The sequence below is a fragment of the Phyllostomus discolor genome, chromosome 1, assembly GCF_004126475.2.
Source record: "Phyllostomus discolor isolate MPI-MPIP mPhyDis1 chromosome 1, mPhyDis1.pri.v3, whole genome shotgun sequence".
In the NCBI taxonomy this organism is placed as follows: domain Eukaryota; kingdom Metazoa; phylum Chordata; class Mammalia; order Chiroptera; family Phyllostomidae; genus Phyllostomus; species Phyllostomus discolor.
In genome coordinates, this window is record NC_040903.2 from 157,741,505 (window position 1) to 157,757,706 (window position 16,202).

At 37.4% G+C, this 16,202-nt stretch overlaps 1 protein-coding gene across 1 annotated transcript in view; it reads right to left on the reverse strand.

The window, feature by feature from the left end:
- SPG11 (SPG11 vesicle trafficking associated, spatacsin) overlaps window positions 1-16,202 on the reverse strand; it is a 104,611-nt gene that overhangs the window by 58,636 nt on the left and 29,773 nt on the right. The window contains 5 exon segments of the mRNA XM_028505521.2: window positions 2,384-2,490; window positions 7,232-7,435; window positions 12,378-12,591; window positions 13,689-13,864; window positions 15,921-16,048. Coding sequence (XP_028361322.1) covers window positions 2,384-2,490; window positions 7,232-7,435; window positions 12,378-12,591; window positions 13,689-13,864; window positions 15,921-16,048 — 829 coding nt within the window.

Here is a 16,202-nt window from a genome sequence, read left to right on the forward strand (position 1 = left end):
CTATTTTTTTTATTTTTTTTCAAAGATTTTATTTATTTATTTTTAGGGAGGGAAAGGAAGGGAGGGAGGGAGAGAGGGAGAGAAAGAGAGAGAGAGAGAAAGAGAAACACCAATGTGGGGTTGCTGGGGGTTATGGCCTGCAACCCAGGAATGTACCCTGGCTGGGAATCGAACCTGGGACACTTTGGTTCCCAGCCTGCACTCAATCCACTGAGCTACGCCAGCCAGGGCAAAAAGTAACTATTTTTTTTAAAAAAAGAAAATATAGGCAGTAAAATCTCCAATGTTTCTCATAGCAATACTTTTTCTGATACATCTTCTCAGGAAAGGGAAACAAAAGGAAAAACAAACAAACAGGACTACATCAAACTAAAAAGTTTTTGCATAGCGAGGGAAACAGTAAACAAAATGAAAAGAAAACCCATGAATGGGAAAACATATTTGCCAATACATCTGATAAGGGCTTAATATCCAAAATTTATAAAGAATTTACCAAACTTGCCCTAGTTAGTGTGGCTCAGTGGACTGAGTGCCAGCCTGCAAATGGAAGGGTCACCGGTTAGATTCCCAGTCAGGGCACATGCTTGGGTTGCAGACCAGGTCCCTGCTTAGGGGTGTGCGAAAGGCAACCAATCCACGTATGTCTCACACATTGCAGTTTCTCTCCCTCTCTTTCTCCTTCCCTTCCTTTCTCTCTAATAAAGTAAATAAATAAAGTTAAAAAAAAGAATTTATAAAACTCAACACTAAAAACCAAACAATCCTATTTAAAAATGGGCAAAGGACCTGAATAGATACTTCTCCAAAGACGATATACAGATGGCCAACAGACACACGAAAAGATGCTCAACATCACTCATTGTAAAAGGAATGCAAATTAAAACCACAATGAGATATCACTTCACACTTGTCAGAATGGCCATCAATAAGTCAACAAACAAATGTTGGCAAGGAAGAGGAGAAAGGGGAACCGTCACGCACTGTTAGTGGGAATGTAGATTGGTGCAGCCACTGTGGAAGGCAATGTGGAGTTACAGCAAAAAATTAAAAATGGATCTGCCTTATGACCCTGCAATTCCACTTCTTGGAATTTATCCTAAGAAACCCAAAACACTAATTCGAAAGAATTTTAGCACCCCTATGTTCAGTGCAGCATTGTTTACAGTCACCAAGATGTGGAAGCAGCTCAAGTGTCCACTAGTAGATGATGAGTCTAAAAAAGAGCTATGGTACATTTACATGATGGAATGCTACTCAGCTGTAAAAAAAAAAAAAAAAAAGAAAAGAAAAAGGAAATTTTACCCTTTGCAAGAGTATGGATGGACCTGGAAAACATTATGCTAAGTGAACTAAGCCAGTGAGAGAAAGACAAGTGTCATGTAAATGTCATGCATATGTGGAATCTAATGAACAAATTGAACTAACAAGCAAAATAAAGACAGGCTCATAGACAGAGAGCAGGCTAAGAGCTATGTGGGGAGCTGGGGTCGGGAGAGATTGAGCAGAAAAAAAAAGAGAGAAAAGACTCACGGACAGGGACAACAGTGTGGGCTGGTGATTGTAGGGGGGAAGGGAGTGGGTGGAAGTGGAAGAGGGTGGAAGGGGGATAAATGGTGATGGAATAAAATAAAATAAATTCAGAAAAAAGAATTACCTATGGATTTTCCTATCTACCTAGGCTTCTACCAATGGACAGTTATCTATCTTCTCAATAGCTTCCAATTTTTTTTTTTTACAATGAACATATATTACTTTATAATCAACACCAAAAGAACAAACAAAACAAAACACATTATGAATATATTCTTCATTTGTTTAGAAACCATATATTATATAGAAGCAAAAGACTGGCTGTTGACAGTCCTTGCCCTTTTAGGAATCTCTGGAACAGCACCAGCTAAGCCCTCAAAGCTCACAGGACTATTTTATCTGATAGTGACCAAAGCAACACTCTCGGTCAGCAGCTCTGCTATAGAAGACACAAGACCACACATACTGTGCACTTTTCACTCCATGTGGAGTTCCTTACTAAAAGAAGACAGACCACTTCTTCATGGGAAAAGGCTGTCAATCTGCCAGAGAGCAGAAATTCAGCTATGATAAACTAGTAAGATGAGAGATATCCAAAGAGAATAGAGCAGGAGGCTGAGAGTGAAAGGAAACAACTTCATGCTCTGTCTGCTCCAAGTCTGGCTTTTCTTAGCTGGGAAGAAGCTAACATTTTTGGTCTTCTGCTTCTTAAAGAAAGCTTGAGCCTAGATTATGGTCAGATATTTGTCTATAGCCAAATGATTTATTTAAAAAGGTTCACAAGTTAAATGCTACTCAACAGACCAGTTATTTATCCACAGAAATTTCTGTATTTAATACAATACACCCATACCTGTTAAGTTACTGGAAACTTGTCGACACTGAACTAAAAATTCAAACCAAGGGTGATCTTCATATAATTCTTTTTTGTCCAAAAAGGGACAGTTTGGAGGACTAAGCCTGTATAAAAATATAAAATAAAAAACACACTCTGTTTAACACACAGGATAAGACAGACACTTACAATCATATTTGCTCAGGTGATAATGAGCATAAAAATAGAACCTTGGATTTTAAAAGTAAATACAACACAATATACCCCTACTTGTGATGTTTTACACATTCCTTATGATCTAGAAACAGATGAAAATTTTAGAGACAGAGACAAAGTGTGAGTTATCTATTAATCTTATACAGAACTGGTAAAATTATGGTAGTAAACACATTTTAAATATTATTAAGTTCTTCAAGGTACTCTGTATTTTATTATTTTTACAACAAAACTCTATAGCATTTTCAAACTTACAAGGTTTTCTTTCTTTTTATTTTATTTTAATCATTGTTCAAGTACAGTTTTCTCCCTTTTACTCCCAATCCAGGCCCCGCTCCCAACCCCCCCCCCACTTCCTTCCCATTACCACCCTCCCCCTAGTTTTTGTCCATGTGTCCTTTAAATTTGTTCGCGTGAACCCTTCCCAATGTCCCCTGAAATTCCCTCTACTCTCCCCTGTGGTCACTGTCAGCCTGTCCTCTATTTCAGTGTCTTTGGTTATATTTTGGTTGTTTCGGTTCCTGTTAAAGGTGAGATCATATGGTATTTGTCTTTCACTGCCTGGCTTGTTTCGCTTAGCATAATGTTTTCCAGCTCCATCAAAGCTGTTGCGAAGGGTAGGAGCTCCTTTCTTTCTGCTGCATAAAATTCCATTGTGTAAATGTACCATAGTTTTTTGATCCATTCACTTACTGATGGGCATCTTGGTTGCTTCCAGCATCTAGCTATTGTAAATTGTGCTGCTATGAACATTGGGATGCACAGGTTCTTTTGGATTGGTGTTTAGTATTCTTAGGATAGAGTCCCAGCAGTGGAATCGCAGGGTCAAAAGGCAGATCCATTTTTAGTTTTCTGAGGAAGTTCCATACTGCTTTCCATAGTGGTTGTACCAGTCTGCAGTCCCACCAACAGTGCACTAGGGACCCCTTTTCTCCACAACCTCTCCAACACTTGTTGTTTGTTGCTTTGTTTATGATGGCCATTCTGACTGGTGTGAAGTGGTTTTAATTTGCATCTTTCTGATAGCTAGCGATATTGATCATCGTTTCATGTATCTTTGGATTTTCTGTATGTCCTCCTTGGAGAAGTGTCTGTTCAAGTCCTTTGCCCATTTTTTAATTGGATTCCTTGTCTTCTTAGAGTGCAGTCATGTAAGTTCTTTATATATTTTGGAGATTAAACCCTTGTCTGAGGTATCATTGGCAAATATGTTTTCCCATACAGTTGGTTCTCTTTTAATTTTGATACTGTTTTCTTTAGCTGTGCAGAAGCTTTTAATTTTGATGAGGTCCCATTTGTTTATTCTTTCCTTTATGTCCCTTGCTCTAGGGGACAAATCAGTAAAAAAGTTTCTTTGTGAAGTATCTGAGATTTTCCTACCTACGTTCTCCTCTAGGACTTTAGTGGTGTCACGTTTTATATTTAAGTCTTTTATCCATCTTGAATTTATTTTTGTATATGGTGTGAGTTGGTGCTCAAGTTTCATTTTTTTGCACGTGGCTGTCCAGTTCTCGCAACACCATTTGTTGGAGAGACTATTTTTACTCCATTTTATGTTGCTGCCTCCTTTGTCAAATATTAATTGACCATAGAGACTTAGGTTTATTTCTGAGCTCTCTGTTCTGTTCCATTGGTCTATGTGCCTGTTTTTATGCCAGTACCAGGCTGTTTTGATTACAGTGGCCTTGTAGTATAGTTTAGTGTCGGGTATTGTGATCCCTCCTACTTTACTCTTCTTTCTCAAAATTGCAGCAGCTATTTGGGGTCATTTATGATTCCATATAAATTTTTGAAGTGTTTGTTCTATGTCTGTGAAATATGTCATTGGTACTTTAATAGGAATTGCATTGAATGTGTAAATTGCTTTGGGTAGTATGGACATTTTGATGATATTAATTCTAATGGGCATTAGAATATCATGGATGTTCTAATCTATGAACATGGTATATGTTTCCATTTGTTTGTGTCTTCCTTGATTTCTTTCCTGAGTGTTATGTAGTTTTCTGAATACAAGTCTTTTACCTCTTTGGTTAGGTTTATTCCTAGATATTTTATTTTTCTTTTTGCTATTTCAAATGGGATTTTTTTCTTGATTTCTGCTTCTGCTGTTTCATTGTTGGTGTACAGAAATGCCTTTGATTTCTGGATATTGACTTTGTATCCTGCTGTTTTGCCAAATTCATTTATTAGGTCAAGCAGTTTTTTGGTGGAGTCTATAGGATTTTCTATGTACACTATCATGTCATCTGCAAACAGTGACAGTTTTGTTTCCTCCTTTCCGATTTGGATGCCTTTTATTTCTTTTTCTTGTCTGATTGCTGTAGCTAAAACTTCCAGTACTATATTGAATAGAAGTGGTGAAAAGTGGACAGCCTTGTCTTGTTCCTGATCTTAGTGGAAAAGATTTTAATTTTTGCCCATTGAGTATGATGTTGGCTGTAGGTCTCTCATATATGGCCTTTATTATGTTGAGGAATGTTCCCTCTATTCCCACTTTGCTGAGTGTTTTTATCATGAATGGATGCTGTACTTTATCAAATGCTTTTTCTGCATCTATTGATATGATCATGTGGTTTTTGTCTTTGCTTTTGTTTATGTGATGTATTACATTTACTGATTTGTGAATATTGTACCATCCTTGCATCCCTGGAATGAATCCCACTTGGTCATGGTGTATGATCTTCTTAATGTACTGTTGGATGCGGTTTACCAGTATTTTGTTGAGGATTTTAGCGTCAATGTTCATCAGTGATATTGGCCTGAAGTTTTCTTTCTTTGTTGTGTCTTTATCTGGTTTTGGAATTAGGATGATGTTGGCCTCATAAAAAGAGGTTGGGAGTCTCCCATCTTTTTGGATTTTTTAGAATAGTCTGTGAAGGACAGGGGTTAGCTCTTCCTTAAATGCTTTGTAGAATTCTCCTGTGAAACCATCTGGTCCAGGGCTTTTGTGTGTTGGGAGTTTTTTGATTACTGCTTCAATCTCTTTTGCTGTTATTGGTTGGGTCAGGCTTTCTGTTTCTTTTTCACTGAGTTTTGGAAGATTATACTTTTCTAGAAATTTGTCCATTTCACCTAGGTTTTCAAATTTCTTGGCATACAGTTCTTTGTAGTAATTTCTTACAATCCTTTGTATTTCCATGGTATCTGTTGTAATCTCTCCTCTTTCGTTTCTGATTGTGTTTATTTGGGTCTTCTCTCTTTTTTTTTTGATGAGTCTGCTTAAAGGCTTGTCAATTTTGTTTATCTTTTCAAAGAACTAGCTCTTGGATTCATTGATTCTTAGAAGTGTGCTTTGAAGCACACCTTACAAGGTCTTCAAAAACCTTTACACGACTACAGAGAAGCTAGGACTGAGCAACTAAGGGTCAGAATAGGTCCTTTGAAAATATGACTTTTAAATCATCTCTTGCCAGTAGCTTTGGGGAAAATGTTTCTGTGTGGAAGCAAGCCTCAAAGATATGAACCAATGTGTTTGAAATCCTAGTCTTTACTACCCAAAATAAAAATGTTTTTGTTAGCATATACTGAAAGTGGGCTCTAGAATCGAACATAAGTAGAATTATATCTGACTTTGTCATGTGCTTGCTATGAACCATAAGGCATTTACTCTCTCTCAAAGCCTTGGTTTGCTCATCTGTGAAGTGGAGATAGAAATAACTACCTCATAGGGTTTTTGTGAAAATTAAATGAGATAACCTAAGAGTCAAGAACATTGTAAGCACTCATATATTAGACATTACTACTATTGTTGTTATTACTAACCCAATAGCAATAAACACTGGCCACATATATGAATCTGCAGGTTGATCTTAAGTAGGTGCCTATCCATCCATCCATCCATCCATCCATCTATCCATCTATTCATCTATCCAAATGTAAACTGTTTAGCATTTGCCTGGTAATGAAAGTATCAAAGAACTCTAGGTTAACTTTTAGAATTGTCCTCTCTTTTAAAGATTTTATTTAACTTTTTAAATTTATTTTTAGAGAGAGGGGAAGCAAGCCAATCAGTTGCCTCTCACATGCTCCCAACCAGGGACCTGGCCCACAACCCAGGCATGTGCCCTGACTGGGAATTGAACTGGCAACCCTTTGGTTTGTCGGCCAGTACTCAGTACACTGAGCCACAGCAGCCAGGGCTCATCCTCTTTTTAAACTTTCACTTTATTCTAATCTCTAGCTATTTAAAAGGTTAACAGATATTACAAATTTAATATCACCAAAACACACAAGATAGACACTTAGTTGAATGTGGCATGGAACTAAAAGTTATACCAAGTGCTGCAGTGGAAAGAACTACTTCAAAAATCAGTTGCCCTGACTGGTGTGGCTCAGTTGGTTGGACATCAACCTGCAATCTGAAAGGTCACAGATTCAATTCCTGGTCAGGGCATATGCCTGGGTTGCAGGTTCAGTCCCCAGTCAGGGCTGATGCAGGAGGCAAACAATCAATGTTTCTCTCTCACATCGACGTTTCTCTCTCTCTCTTTTTCCCTCCCTTTCCCTCTCTCTGGACTCAATTTGAAAAAAAGAAAAAAAAATCAGTATTCCTCATGTGAATACTCAATATTTTCCTATTGTCACATTCAAATAGAATTGAATGAGGAACTATGAAGACCTGCTCAAGGACAATCAATTCTCAGTACTTACTTATAACAGTCAAGATAGACATAAAGAAGATACTGCAGACTGTGCTCCAAACAATAGAGAATGAAGTGAGAATGGAAATCCCATCCTTCCTTGGATTTGTAGTTTTGAACAGGAAGGGCATCTTGCATCACACCCCCAATGCGGTTCAGTCTTAGGAGGAAGAGTTCAAAGTCTTCCAGTTCAGATATAAGAAAAATCCCATTCCTATAAGACAGGTTTAAGAGACGGAAAGTTAGAAAGTTGTTAGATTCAGAGCATACCAAACTACTTCCATTAGTTTAAGTTTTAACTATAGCAGACACTCAAATAATGCCCTTTTTTTTTTCACTCAATGCCATTTTGTTTTAACTTATAATATTGATGAGATACTGTAGTAACTTAACTCTTGTTCATATCAATCAGCCGTTGGTAAAACTGGTTTCATCATATGTTGTTTCACTTAAAGTCACAGAACCTATCAATGATGTTAAGAGAGGACTTACTGCATTAAAAAAAAGTACTTACAAACTAAGACTGACAATTCTTACTCTATCAACACAGTGGAAGACCCATTTTGCTGATTTCCAACAAAGGTTTCTGAATCATTTTAGTATTTAAAGGTAGTAATAACAGTCTTGAGTTGTCTTAAATATTTCAAAAACCTAAACTAAGCTATCTCCATTTTTTTGTATGACTGGAACTGTACAATCCAGCGTGCAACAGTGGTTAGCTCTTGAAGCTGCATGTGTTTAGCACTGAGAAATTTACCAAAATATACAAACAAAAAAGAAACTAAAGCAGAATAATTTACTTAGTTTACTAAGAAACTAAAGCAGAATAATTTAAATAAACCAATTACTAAACAATAGAAATTTGTATTAAAATAGTACTTTTATAAATTTACTGTTAAACACATCATATACACCAAAGGCACACAGAAAATATATTATGTGGAGTTTAAAGAAACACCACGTAGCCATCACCCATATTATAGCACATTATACCGGAAGCTCTTGGTGTATCCCTTCCCCACTGCATGTCCTTTGCTACCCTGATTTTTGTGATAGCCATTCCCTTAGTCTTATTCATAGTTTCAGCACTCATATATGTAACCCCAAATAATACATGGTTTGGCTTTGCCTATTTTAAACTTTGTATGTAAATAAAACATTCTGGTACATTTTGGAAAATTCTTCTACTCAACATCATGCAATTTATTTGTGTTGATACCTATAGCTATAGTTTGTTAGTTTTTGTTATATAGTGTATTACATTGTATGATTAGACCACATTTTATTTATCTGCTCTACCTTTGATGGTCACTGCAGTTGTCCTTAGGTTTTTTTGTAAAATAAATTTACATTTGTATGACTACAAATGAGGAAGAGCACCTTTTCATATGCTTATTGGCCATTTTTGCTTTCTCTTTGTAAAATGCTTAACTGCACTGGTACCCTCCCCTTCAGATCCAAGCTTTACTCTTCTTCTGCTCTGTGTCCCTGGAAGCTCACCTGTACTGGTTGCTCCAGAAGACTCCACTGCCCTCAGGCTTCTGTTTTGGTGTGCCCTATGGCAGACACCACCACCCCAGAAGCTAAGAGTCAGAAAAAGGGTGGGTGGGGACGCCCTGGCTCTGTCTGTGCTGGGTGACTGCAGGTTGGCTGACGTACACTACTCCCACAGTCATGAAGATGTTCTTCTATATTCCCAAAAGCTTTATAGTTTCACATTTGATATTTAGGTTTAAAAATCTACCTGGAATTGATTTCATGCATGATATAAAGCAGAGGGTCCAATTTAACTTTCCCCCCATATAGTTATCATCCAGTTTGGCATCCAGTTTGCCACCCCAATTTGGCAAAAAGACTACTCATTTCCCACTGTTCTGTGGTGTCACTTTTGTCACATATAAAGTGAGCATGCATATATGAGTCTGTTTCTATGTTCATTATTCTGTTCTACTGGTCTATTTGTCTATTTCTACACCAACATTCCCACTGTCTTAATTGCTATAGCTTTAGAAAAAGTCTTGATATCTGGTAGGGGAAGTTCTTCTTTTTCAGGGATATTCTTGACCCTCTACATTTCTATATTAATTATCAGCTCATCAAAATCCAGAAGAAAATCTGCTCGGATTTTTATTAAGATTGTATTATATCTAAAGATCAATTTGGGAAGAATTGATTGCAGGCTTGTCTTACACCAAATCTAAGACAATGCTTGTGATGCTTCACTGTTAAGTATAATGGTAGCTAGATTTTTTTTAGACACCCTTTTAAAGTTAAGGGAGTTGTATCTAAGTTTGCTAACATTTTTTACTATAAATAGATGTTGAGTTTTACCAAATGCTTTGTGTATCTGTCAGGGTGGTATCTTTCCCTTTGATCTGTTAATGTAGTAGATCCTATTAGTTCATTTTTTTAAATGTATTTTATTGACTGTGCTGTTATAGTTGTCCCATTTCCCCCCACTTTATTCTCTTGGCCCTGCACTCCCCATGCCCAGCCAGCATTCCCCACACTTAGTTTATATCCATGGGTTGTACATGTAAGTTCTTTGGTTTCTACGTTTCCTATACTATTCATAACCTGTCCCTATTTCCTACCTATCATTTATGCTACTTATTCCCTGTACCTTTTTTTCTATTCCCCTTCTCCCCCTCTCCACTGATAACCCTCCATGTGATCTCCATTTCTGTGATTCTTTGTTCTAGTTATTTGTTTAGTTTGTTTTTGTTTTTTTTAGGTTTGGTTGTTGATAGTTGTGAGTTTGTTGTCATTCTACTATTCATAGTTTTGATCTTCTTTTCTTAGATAAGTCCCTTTAACATTTCATATAATAAGGGTTTAGTGATGAGGAACTCCTTTAACTTGACCTTATCTGGGAAGCACTTTGTCTGCCCTTCCATTCAAATTATAGCTTTCTTAAATAGAGTAATCTTGGATGTAGGTCCTTGTCTTTCATGATTTGGAATACTTCTTGCCAGCCCCTTCTTGCCTGCAAGGTTCCGCTTGAGAAATCAGCTGATAGTCTTATGGAAACTCTTTTTAGGTAACTGTCTCCTTTTCTCTTGCTGCTTTTAAGATTCTCTCCAAATCTTTAATCTTGACTAATGTAATTATGATATGCCTTGGTGTATTCTTCCTTGGGTCCAACTTCTCTGGGACTCTCTGATCTTCCTGGACTTCTTGAAAGTATTTCCTTTTCCAGGTTGGGGAAGTTCTCCTTCATTATTTGTTCAAATAAGTTTTCAATTTCTTGCTCTTGCTCTTCTCCTTCTGGCACCCCTACAATTCAGATGTTGGAATGTTTAAAGTTGTCCCAGAGGTTCCTAAACCTCTCCTCATTTTTTTTTTAATTCTTGTTTCCTCATTCTGTTCTGGTTGAATGTTTCTTTCTTTTTTCTGCTCCAAATCATTGATTTGAGTCCCAGTTTCTTTCCCGTCACTGTTGGTTCCCTGTACATTTTCCTTTATTTCACTTTGCATAGCCTTCACTTTTCCCTTTATTTTGTGACCATACTCAAGCATTTCTGTGAGCATCCTGATTACCAGTGTTTTGAACTCTGCATCTGATAGGTTGGCTATTTCTTCATTGTTTAATTGTATGTTTTCTGGAGCTTTGATCTGTTCTTTCATTTGGGCCATTTTTTTTGGTCTCCACAAGCCTGTCACATAGTAAGGGGCAGTACCTTAGGTGTTCACCAGGGCAGGGCAGCCTACATTGCTGCTTCATGGTACTATGGAGGGGGGGAGGGGTCTGAAAGGGAACAATGCTGCTTGCTTGGCTCTCTGTAGGCATTCAGTCACTTCCTCTGCTACCCAAAAGCAAATTGGGCCCTTCTGGTGCTGATTTCAGGTGGGTGGGTTTGTGTACATTCTAGGACCCTGTGAATCTCTCCAACAAGCTCTCCTGTGAGGCTGGGAGTTTCTCCTACCACCGCACCCCCCACAGATTTCTTCAGAGGTTTTGAGGCTTTATTTCTCTACACTGGAACCCTGGGTTGTGTGGTCTGTCTTGCTCCCCAGTTTTTCCTACCGGTTTATCCGCATGCAAATGTGGGACTGCCTGGGCCCTCTGGCTGCCACCTTGCCATGTATCCTCTCTGCCCCATATGCCCACCTATGCCCCTCCTACCAGTCTGGATGAATGTTTCTTTAACTCCTTGGTTGTCTGACTTACACACAGTTTGATTTTCTGGCAGTTCTGGTTGTTTTTTGTTTTTAAACTGGTTGTTGTCCTTCTTTTGGTTGTGTGAGGAGGCACAGTGTGTCTACCTACACCTCCAACTTGGCTGGAAGTCTCTCATTAGTTCATTATTGTCATAATTCATGATAAATTATACATATATTAGCTTTTTAAATGATCAAATGTTAAGCAAAATATTTAATAAGCATACAAGTTATATGAAATTTTACTTTTAGTAAACAAGAAGAAGAGTATTTAATGCAATGGAAAGAAGAGTGAATAGAAAGTTAAGGGTTAAAATAATTAAAGCCTTTAAGTATTGGATTGGGCAAAGCTCTTAACTTCTCTGGATATCAACCTCCATATCTTTAAGTTGGGTAAACAATATAGCTATTCTTTCCCAATAAGTATACATAAGAAATAAGTTTAAGAAACTTAAAAATTAACATACATGTTAAGTCTCCTTATATTATTTTGATAGCTTAGGAAGATAGAGTAGGTTGAATGATATGAAATTGCTGATATTCATCCGTTTTTGACCCACACAAATGGCAAGTTTACATGGTTTGATCTAACAGAATTATTTTTAGAAATTAAAGTTTAAAGTCTTCCCTTAACACTGCAGGATCCTCTTCCTCTCACTAATTTCTTAACTGAATAGTCCTCTTTAGTTCAAGACCATACATAGGACATGGGTGCAGTGAGGAAAGTGGGAGACATCACATGACACTAAGCTATCCTCATTTCAGCTCTTGCCACTTGGTCCTTGTAGTCCCTCTGACAGCTGACCATTTCTACACCAAAGCACATACCTTCATCTGGAATTTGAGAGCCTATTCACTACCACATAATGCTAAATGCATAAGATTTTAAAACCCCAATTTTAAAATACTATGAAACAACATCCCACTGCATTTATGGCATTTCAAAGGAAAAATTGCAGAATTTTCTTTATTGCTCTTCCCCACCGTTATAGTACCTGGCCAGCTCATCTATAATTTTATTCCTCATGTTGTTGTTGCAGCAAGTATTCTGATCAATGACATCAACAGTCAGAGGAGGCCATTTGTTCTGCTGAAGTGAAGAACAATTATTCTGGGTCTGAAATTCTCCAATCCATGAGATAATGCTTAACCAGTCATGGCGAGCTGTGAAATATCTCCAAAGGGCTTCAGGAGAATATGATTTGTATTCTATATTAAGAACAATATACATTTTAAAATAGCAATGAATTATGATTACTGACACAAAACTCAACACTAATCAACTGAGTAAATATGAATATATGGACAAATATTTACATATATAAATTATTCAGGCCCTCTGCTTCCCTTACTATTTTCCTCTTTTATGCTGCTCTTCATTTTATAATTAATATTTAGCTGGAGGAAGAGTTAAATGTTGCTTCTTATTAGTACAGAGGTTAAATGAAACTCGGGAACTAGCTGTGTGTTTCAATTATCAGCCTTCTTTTTCCCTTTTTTCTTAATATAAATAAAAACTTTGGCTATAATAATAAACATAAATTTGACATCCTATGAATTACCATGGTTAATTATTCCCCAGAGCCCCAATGTGATACAGATCTTCAATTTACACAAGAAGAAACTCAAAATTAATTTGGAAAAATAAAGAATGTCACTTTGAGGCAGGAAAAAGAACTCAGCCTTGAAGCCCTGGCTGGTGTGGCTCAGTAAATTGAGCATGGGCTATGAACCAAAGCATTGCCAGCTTGATTCTCAGTCAGGGCACATGCCTGGATTGCGGGCCAGGTCCCCAATGGGGGCCACATGAGAGGCAACCATACAATGATGTTTCTCTCCCTCTCTTTTTCCCTTCCTTTCTATAAAAATAAATAAATAAAATCTTTAAAAAAAAGAACTCAGCTTTGAAATCTCAATTTACTGAACCATACAACTTTTTTCTTTCACTATTACAAGTCCCTTACAATAACCTTGAGATAAAAGGTGTTAATGACTTGCATTTTTTAAAATTCTCACACAAGGATATTTTTAAATTGCTTTTTAGAGACAGAGCAAGGGAGAAAGAGAAACATAAGTGAGTTGCCTCCTGCATGTGCCCAGACCAGAGATCGAACACACAATCCTTCTGCTACAGGATGATGCTCCAACCAATTGTGCCACACCAGCTAGGGCATGACTTGCATTTTAAAACAACTGAATATTTTTCCCCCAAAGGAATTCTACAATGGAGACATACCACCAAATATACTAATGCCTAACTGAATATTCATTCATTATGTTCAGATTTCAGGCTTTCTCACACTTGCCTTCTGGATTTATCCTGGGAAGAAGGATAGATTCTTGTGTTAGTTGATTCCACCACTGAGCCCAATTTAATGCAATTGTATGATTCTGTTTGTCAAATTTATCTATATAATCATATTTCAGGAATGAGTCCAAAGCAGATTTGTGCTTGAAAAAATCTTGTTCCTTTATCCAATACCTAAAACAATGATATAATTTCTTTTTAATTTTGGAGGAAAAACGATCATTTCTTTATATCTGCTCAAAAACTTCTGTGCTTTTGGGGAACACATACTTTCATACTCTTAATTTTGTATTTATTCCCATGTGCATGCACACACATACATAATGGGAAATTCCTAAGTCCCTTCTGGATGATAGCAAGTTTTACCTTCATAAAGAATGTAAGCTGGTTCCAGCCAAGATGGAGGTATAGGTAGAAACCCTTTGCTTCCTCACACAACGAAAAGGAGAATAACAACCAATCTAAAATAAATAAACAACCAGAAGTGCCAGAAAATCAAACTGCATGGAACTCTAACAACCAAGGAATTAAAGAAAAAATCAATCAGAACAACCAGACCAGTAAGGTAGTGGACCACGTGGGCCAGCTGGCCAAGAAAAACTGTGGCGAGGTGGTAGACCTGGTGGTGGGGCTGGCTGTGTCAAGGCAGCTGGCTGTGAGGAAGGGGTTGACTTAAGGGAAAACTGAGACTCAGAGTTGATACGGGGGTTGCTACAATGGGAAAAAATCCTAGTCTTACACCGGAGTCCATCAGAAAGTCTGCTAGGGACAAGCAGGAGAGCTGCATTGTTCCCTCTCTGGCCCCTCCCCCACAGGCTGCACCACAGTACAGCAAGGAGGTTTGCCCTGCCCCCTTACAACTTATTGGGTGTGCCAAGACAAACAAATATGGTCCAAATGAATGAACAGAGCAAAGCTTCAGAAAGAGAGCTAAACAATGAGGACACAGCCAACCTACCTAATCTCCATTTAAAGCCCTGGTAATCAAAATGCTCACAGAGCTGATGTGGCTTGGTCGAAAAATGAAAAAACAAATGAAAGATATCCAAAATGAAATAAAGCAAAATATTCAGGGAACCAACAGTGCCAGGAAGAAAACCAAAACGCAAAGCAATGATTTGGAACAAAAGGAAAAAATAAACATCCAACTGGAACAGAATAAAGAAACAAGAATTCAAAATAGTGAAGAGAGTCTAACAAACCTCTGGGACAACCTGAAACGTTCCAATATCTGAATTATAGGGGTGCCAGAAGAAGAAGAACAGCAAGAAATTGAAAACTTATTTGAACACATAATGAAGGAAAACATTCTCAATCTGGCAAAGGAAACAGACTTCCAGGAAGTCCAGGAAGCTCAGAGAGTTCCAAAGAAGTTGGATCCAAAGAAGAACACACCAAGGTACATCATCATTAAGTTACCCAATATTAAAGATAAAGAGAAAATCCTAAAAGAAGCAAGGGGAAAGGAGAGAGTTACCCACAAAGGAGTGCCCATTAGGCTGTCAGCTGATTTCTCAAAAGAAACCTTGCAGGCAAGAAGGGGCTAGCAAGAAGTATTCAAAGGTTTGAAATGCCAAGGACCTAGATTACTCCATCCAGCAAAGCTATAATTTAGAATGGAAGGGCATATAAAGTGCTCCCCAGACAAGGTAAAGGAGTTCATCATCACCAAGCCATTAGTACATGAAATGTTAAAGATACTTATCTAAGAAAAAGAAGATCAAAAGTATGAACAGTAAAATGACAACAAACTCACAACTATCAACTGAACCTAAAAGAAAAGAACAACAATGAAAACAAAAACTAAGCAAACAACCAGAACAGGAACAGAATCAGAGAAATGGACATCACCTAGAGGGATTTCATTGGGGAGGGGGAAGGGAGGAATGGAGGAGAAAAGGTACAGGGAAGAAGAAGCATAATCAGCAGCCATAAAATAGATGGGGAGACAAAAATGGTATAGGAAACAGAGGACTCAAAGAACTTACAAGTACAATCCATGGATATGAACTAAGGGGTGGGGAATGCTGGAGGGTTGGGGGGGCAGGGGAGGGGGGCATAAAGGGAGAGAAAATTGGAAAAACTGTAATAGCATAATCAATAAAAAACACTTTAAAAAAAGAATGTAAGCTCAGTTCTACAAAAGAAACACGTGCTCATGAACAATTAAAAATTACACACTATCTAAAATATTCTTCCCATATTATCAAAAGGGGACTAATGAGACTACCTGGGAAAGGACTGGATCTGCATATTTTCTTGCAAATATTCTGAATAAAACTTCTCAACTTGATGCACGAAGTCTATAGTACTTTTTTCTTTCTCAGAAAAATATTTTTTTTCTTTTAAAATTTCAACCTTGAATAAAAAGTAATTAAAGAGGTGACCTCACAAAAATCAAGCACATTTGCAAAACAAATGTTATGAAATTAAATGCCATTTAAGAACTGTATTTTGAACTTTTAAGGGATGTATATATTCATACAAATTGTCCTTTACTACAAATGCAAAA